This window comes from Chelonoidis abingdonii, chromosome 13 (assembly GCF_003597395.2).
Source record: "Chelonoidis abingdonii isolate Lonesome George chromosome 13, CheloAbing_2.0, whole genome shotgun sequence".
NCBI classification, from domain to species: Eukaryota; Metazoa; Chordata; order Testudines; family Testudinidae; genus Chelonoidis; species Chelonoidis abingdonii.
Window position 1 is genome coordinate 23,125,186 of NC_133781.1, and position 6,913 is coordinate 23,132,098.

General features: G+C 45.2%; 1 protein-coding gene across 5 annotated transcripts in view; it reads right to left on the reverse strand.

Moving 5' to 3' along the window:
* The window catches only part of TRIM25 (tripartite motif containing 25), a 24,693-nt gene extending 23,578 nt beyond the window's left edge, over positions 1–1,115 (reverse strand). For 2 of the 5 annotated variants that reach the window (XM_075071841.1, XM_032805708.2), the window contains exon 1: positions 294–981. In XM_075071841.1, coding sequence (XP_074927942.1) covers positions 294–896 — 603 coding nt within the window. In that variant the 5' untranslated portion in view covers positions 897–981. Of the gene's footprint in view, positions 1–293 lie in introns of all 5 variants that reach the window. The other 3 variants (XM_032805710.2, XM_032805709.2, XM_032805707.2) reach the window with 3 other exon arrangements.
* Positions 1,116–6,913: the final 5,798 nt, after the last annotated feature.

Consider the following 6,913-nt stretch of genomic DNA (forward strand, 5'->3'; position numbering starts at 1 on the left):
CACGACACCCTGAGACCCTCCCCCCCCTCACCCAGCCCAGTGAAAGTGAGTGAGCAAAGGAGACGGTGGGGATGGAGGAAGCAGGGCCTTGGGGACGGGGTAGATCCCGGGTTGCCCTTAACTTCCAAAAGTGACCTTGGTGGTAGAAAGGTTGGAGGTCAGGGCTGCAGATGTGCGCTGGGCGGGAGAGGTCAGTCACCCGCGGAGCAAACCCAGCCTAGGCTCAGATAAGGGCTCGGGCAGCCCAGCCGCAGGGCAGGGCAGGGCTGAGCCCAGCACCCCGCCCGCCTCACCTCCTTCTCCGCCTTGGCCTCCTGCACCGGGCCGGTGGCGCAGGTCTTGTGGCTGACCAGGCAGACGCAGCAGATGCAGCTGGCGTGGTCCCGGCAGTAGAACTCCAGCAGCTTGTTGTGCTCCTGGCACTTCCTCTGCTGCAGGTCCCGCAGCGGCGGGCACAGCTGGTGGTCGCGGAACGCCGGGCTCTCCTGGTGGGGCCGCAGGTGCTCCGAGCAGAAGGAGGCCATGCAGGTGAGGCAGGTCTTGGCCGCCGCGGCCTCCAGGCAGCTGTCGCAGGCCACCTCGGAGCGGCTCCCGTCCCGGCCTCTCTTCTCCTCGGCCGGGCCCGCGGGCTGGGTGCTCTGGAACTGCTCCACCACCCGGCACAGCACCGTGTTCTTCTGCAGCTCGGGCCGGCGCTGGAAGCTGGCCCGGCACTGCGGGCAGCTGAAGCCCTGCAGGAGGCCGCTCCAGGTGATGTCCAGGCAGGGCCCGCAGAAGTTGTGGCCGCAGGGCGTGGTGACCGGGCTGTCGAAGAGGCACAGGCAGATGGAGCAGGTGAGCTCCTCTTCCAGCCCGGCCAGGGAGGGCACGGACGGCGCCCGCACTAGCTCCGCCATGGCCGGGGTAGTGTAGGAAACTGCTCCCTGCAGAGCTATGTTACTTCGGGTGCACCGAGCATGCTCGGTAACACACCACACCCGCTCCGCTGGCAGCGGAAGAGGCGGACCTGGCAGGGAAAAGTGAAACTCAGCAGCAGCAGGGTGGCGGTTCCTGGAAATCACGTGCAGGGCCAAGCTCCCCAGCAAATGCTTCCACCACCCCAGGCTGCAATTTTCCAAAGCAATCAGGGCTGGCTACTGCTTCGCTGCTTACTCACCCCTCGCTCCAACCACGCCTCTCGGGGGCAGGGAGCCGCTGACGCTTAGCTCCAATACAAGAGCAGCAGGGAAGAGGTTTTCCGCAATGTATTGCCCTTCCTCTCCGCTTCACCCGCGCCCCTTTCAGGTTGGCCGGGGGGACGCTCCGACAAAACTGCTCCAGAGTGAAAGACTTGCAAAGCAGGAAAACCCCGTATAAAGTTGCAATGTGTTTACCTGGTCCCCGCCCCCTCACGCAATATGCAGAGCCACTCGTGCACCGTTCAGGATGAGCGAAGAGCTTGGCAGGCAGCTCATTAAAAGAAAGAAAATTGTACGAGGGGAAGAGCTACACAACTAACAGGAATTTGAAATATAAAAAAATTGCAACACGGTTTTTTTCACACGTTTTATTGTGAAGTACTTGTTATATATATCTTAAATTTATTTTATTCTTAAATAGTCCTTTTACCTTCAGATCAAAATGGTTAATGCATGTATGCAATTTTTTAAAAAATCAGTATTTCCTGTTGCAACCCCATATGTCTCTAAAGACAGTCCAGTAATTCCGTTACTAAATAAAACAAATTTATGTTGATTCAAAATACAGAAGAGAAACGCAAAGATGTAGTTTTACATCCCATGCTGTTGCCATACGTGACCTAAAAGTCACTCTACACTCACATTAACCAGACCCACAGTAAGGCTCAGATTTCTGTCTAGACCAGTATAATATTACTAGTATCCTGCCAAAATAATCTTACTTGGCCACTAATATTTGAGTCCACAATACTGCAATCAAATGAAGCCACTGAGACTCCATAAAGGCTCAAAGGTCCACCCCATGGATCTGACTGCAGGATCGAGGCCCTAAATAGCTCATGACTAAGGCTACATTTTAGTCATGGGTATTTTTATAAAAGTCATGGACAGGTCATGGGCAGTAAACAAAAATTCACAGCCCGTAACCTGTCCCTGACTTTTACTATATATCCCTAACTAATACCTGGGCCAGGGGCACTGTGGGTGCTGGGGCGGGGGGCATGCCTGGCACCCCTGCTGGTGCTAGGGGGAAGGCAGGCAGCAGCACATGACCTGGGACCTCTGCTGGTGCTGGGGAGGGGGTGCAGATTGGTAAGGCTGGCAGGCTCCCTACCCAGCTCCGACCAGCATGTCCCCACAGCTCCTAGGGAGAGGGGAGGCCAGGGGGCTCCGTGTGCTGCTCCCGCCACAAGCACCAGCTCTGCAAGCGCAGCTCCCATTGGCTGGGAACCCCTGCCAATGAGAGCTGCAGGGGCAGCACCTGTGGGCACAGGCAGAGCCCCTCTGACCCCTCCATCTAGGAGCTGTAGGGACATGCGGGTAGGAGCTGGGGGACCGCCCCCCAATAAGCTCCCCCTCCCCCACAGCCCAACCCACTGTCCCTATCCTGAGCCCCTTCCCACACCCAAACTGCTGCTGCTGGCCCACAGGCTGCCTGGCTCGGGTAGCCTCTCAACCAGCACGGCCATTGCAGAAGTTACAGAGGTCACAGAAAGTCACAGACTCCGTGACTTCCATGACAGACACGCAGCCTTACTCATGACTATGTTGCTTGAAATTCACAACTGAACCATTTTCTGCTTGCTGCAATGCTGTGATTTTTTAAAATCTCATTTCAGCATTTATCTTTATTCTTTTATTATGCTAAGCCATTTCACAGGTGGAAAAAATAAGTTTGATTAGGATGAACAGCACAGTACAAATAAGTGGCCAATAATGAAGTCCACTCATTTTTTTCTGATTACATTTGGATGCTGTCCATTTTCTACACCTGCGTAATAGTCTGTGTAATAAAAATAAAACAGAAATAGTAACAAAATAATAATAATACTTTGCACTTCCATTCAAGGATCTGCAAGCATCTTATAAACATTCCTTAACTAGGCCTTACAATACCATTCTGAGTATGTAGAAGTCACCTCTGCAGTGGGAAACAGCAGCTGTACAACAGAGAAAAGGAATACTGCATAACAATTTAGGATTAGGACTCATGTACAGTATTGCCAACTCCAAGCATTCAGAAATCAGCCCTCAGAAATCATGAGATTGACTTTCAGATCGTGAGATTTAAAAAAAAAAAACACATTTAGATTATTTTTGTTTGCCTTCTAGTATTTGCATCTTTAGGGTCATATTTTCAAAACTATATCCATAACCATGAGGACTAGAAACTTACTTCTAAAAAATCCCTTGGATTCTAGTGTATTCACTTGACTGCAGAGTCTAAGGCTTAAAGAAAAATGCCAAATATTGTGATCCTTGTGATAAAATGTCAAGACTTGGCAATACTGCATGTATGCAGTCGAAAGTGCATGAGGCATTAAGATAGGCAGTGTTCTTACTAAGGTTAGAATTTGGAAAAGAGTAACAATACCTATATTTGCAAAAGGTGGCATGGGATCTTTAATAACCACCATGGTCAGGTCTTCCATTATAAAACTTCAGAAATCTCCCCTGCCCCTCATATAATCCTCTAGCTCCATGCTGGGACTGGTTCAGTGCTGACTCAGAAGGAAGGATGCCACTTACAAATTCCTAATAGCTCTTCATGTGAGAAATGAGCAAACTGACTAAGACAGTCTAAGAATAGATCAAAAACTTCCCCTACTCCTTGAGTCAAACACTATATTTTTGTGCTTTCTGCATTTCTGGTTTATATAAAACGTGGAGATCATGGAAACTCATCAGATGTCAAAGTGCATGGCCACGTTGATGTCTGACTTGACTGAAACCCTAATGTTCTGGAAAGCTCATGAGAGTCTTATCTCCTAAACTGTCCTATCAGATTTCTAAACCAAAAAGATCTGGATAATTTTGTGGTGCTTACGCAAATCAGATTGGACTTCTGACTCTACTGGGGTTTGGCCATCCTTGCTTCAACGACTGTGCTTATTGGTCCACCCTATCACATTATTCAGATTAGCTTACGTCCACTTTCCCTGTGTATACTGATAACAGCTGCTGCAGCTGTGTATTACTGAGCTTTATCTGAACGTGCAAACAGTGAGTAACAAACAATGCATGCTAAGTTGAATCACTGATAAAGTTACAATGCATTTTTCCATGCTATGGCCAACTCCTGTGATTAAGAAATGAGCTATTGTTTATGCTGTATTTGTAAAGGACCTGGGATACCAAGGTGTGCATATAGAAACTGTTTCAATATAAATCTATCAGAAGCATATTTTCCCCAAACCAACTGTTATTAAACAAGCTATATAGAAAACAAGAGAGAAATAACTTTACAATTATTTTCAACAGCTTGTAACTTTTGACTAACTCTGCCCAGTACTTAAACCAGCCAGCACTACCACACAGGAAATCCAGGTTCTATTCCCAGATATGACAGCTGTCCCTACAGGGCTAGCTGTAAACTGTGAAAGACAGAGGCCCTGTTTCTCAGATGCACTAGAGTTCCTTTGCATCACTGCACTGATGCACAGAGGCCTGAAAGATGGTGGAGCCAACTGCAGGAGGATCAATCTAGCACAGAGGAATGGTATGAGGGACATAGAATTACCACAATGGATTCTGTGGTACCATCCCCTCTCCTCGCTGTCAAGGTACTGGGCTTTCATGGACCTTGGTGATTCCCTTACTACAGTTAATAGCCAGGATAAAATTAGTGTAGCCCTAAACTGCTGTAAATTATGCTCAGAAAGAAGGCCAGTGCACAGCCAGCAATCCATCCCTGGCATTTCAAATACATCCCACTGGTTAGTACTGTAATTCATAGAGATGCTTTTTCTTAAATTCTATTTAAGACAGAGGTCTAAAGTGAACCTATATTGAGAGCTGCTGATTTTCTAATTTACATATGATTAAAAAATACATTGGCAGGGGACACTGGTGTTTCCATCTGTAGTTGCTCAGGGATCTGCAAGAGAGGAAAAGAAATCTCATAAAGCCTAAGAAAGAGGAGAGAATCCTTACAATAAAATCTCTTTTAAGTGTTTTTGAAGACTAAATCACATATATATTATTATTGTGAGTTTGGGGCTACCTATATGGATTTTACCTCCTCAGTTAGAATTGCACCAGCGCTATTTATCTTGCACAAACTATCAGGAAATGAGGAATTATTTAGTGGACTTCATTTTCTTGCTTAGTAATATGGGTGGTGCCCTTGCAGCTGCACCCTGCAATGAATCTCTTTGGCTTCTCATTGGGGTTCTGCCCAGGCACACAACCTTGCTCATGTAGATGCAGCAGCATGATCATGGCCTTAAAATGGTTGCCCACAAAAATACGATAGGCCACATTTTAGATTAGCATCTGAACACAAGACAGCTGAGAAATGGGAAGTGGAGAGAGTTTATTTAAAAAAACAACAACAACAAAAAACCACCATAGAAGAGAATTCAATGCCTGAAACCCTTTGGTTTGTTGCCAGCACTATAACAGGGCTATGAATGTAACAGAACATACAGGCTTCTGGCAAAAACAAACATGCCACTTTCCTAAAGAATTTGCAGATCCGGTGCATGTACATCTCCTGAGAAGCGGGTTAGGCTTCAGAACCATAAAATAGAGTAGACAAGAAAATAGTGTCAAAGTGCTGAGAGTAATTGCTAAAATTTTATTAGTCAAAGAAACATCATCTCTAGTGGTATTTCTGTTGATACCAATTTAAGGATGGGACTTCCATTTTTTTTAATGTCTTAGGAGACACTGGAGTTTAAAGATAAGCAAAATACTCATCACTGATGAAAGAAAGAAAGAAGCAATGGCTATTTCAGTTACTATCTCTTCTGTTATATCTCACTTGTGGAGAGTTTGACATAGATTATTACACTTTTAAGAGTGGGTCTGCACTGTTTGGTAGAAACATTCTTCACTAGGTAAATTGTGACCAAAATAGATTATTCCTCCAAATCATCAATGAATTGCACCTTAGTTGATATTAGATAACTAAAACAGTTTATAGCTGGGCAGAGGAATTTTGTTTGCGTCAGAGAGACTCCTATTTGATTTATCATAGATAACCTATATATGGGCAGACATAAGTGATCTTATTAACTAAATCCTATGAAAAAGAAACAAGTATTTAATTCAGTTACTTAAAAGAAACCATTCAAGAATTAAATTAGCAATGTTTCTTATAGGTCCACCACTTAAATTAATGAAAATTAAGAATCTTCAGTTTCACTTTGTCATAAACAGATAGCTAAGGGTTAATGTTTCTTTTACCTGTAAAGGGTTAACAAAGGGAACCAAACACCTGACCAGAGGACCAATCAGGAAACCGGATTTTTCAAAAAAAGTAGGGAGGGAATTGGGTGTGTTCTTTTGTCTGGTCTTGGTGCTTCTACGGGGGGATGGGAATCTTTCTTCTCCACGGTTTCTAATCTCTCAATTCCAGTTGTGAGTACACGGTAGAAAACAATAGGCTTATATTGTTTTTTTTGTATTTTAATGTGATGTAGTTCTGGAATGTTTTAAATTGATTCTTTTGTGATAAGGGTGTTATTCATTTTTTCTTTTAAGAATTGACCCGTATATTGTCATCGTTGATAAGAGACCATTTTTATGTCTTTTTTTTCTTTATATAAAGCTATTCTTTAAAGACCTGTTTGAGTTTTTCTTGTCTTTTAGTAAGGAACGAAGGGGAAATCCCTTTTGTGTAGATGGATCAGCTTGAATTTGCATAGCTCGGGTGAGGGGAGAGAACACTTAATCCTCCTCTGGTTGTTGTTTCAAGAATGGAGCCGGACAATTCCTTTAGTTTACCCAGG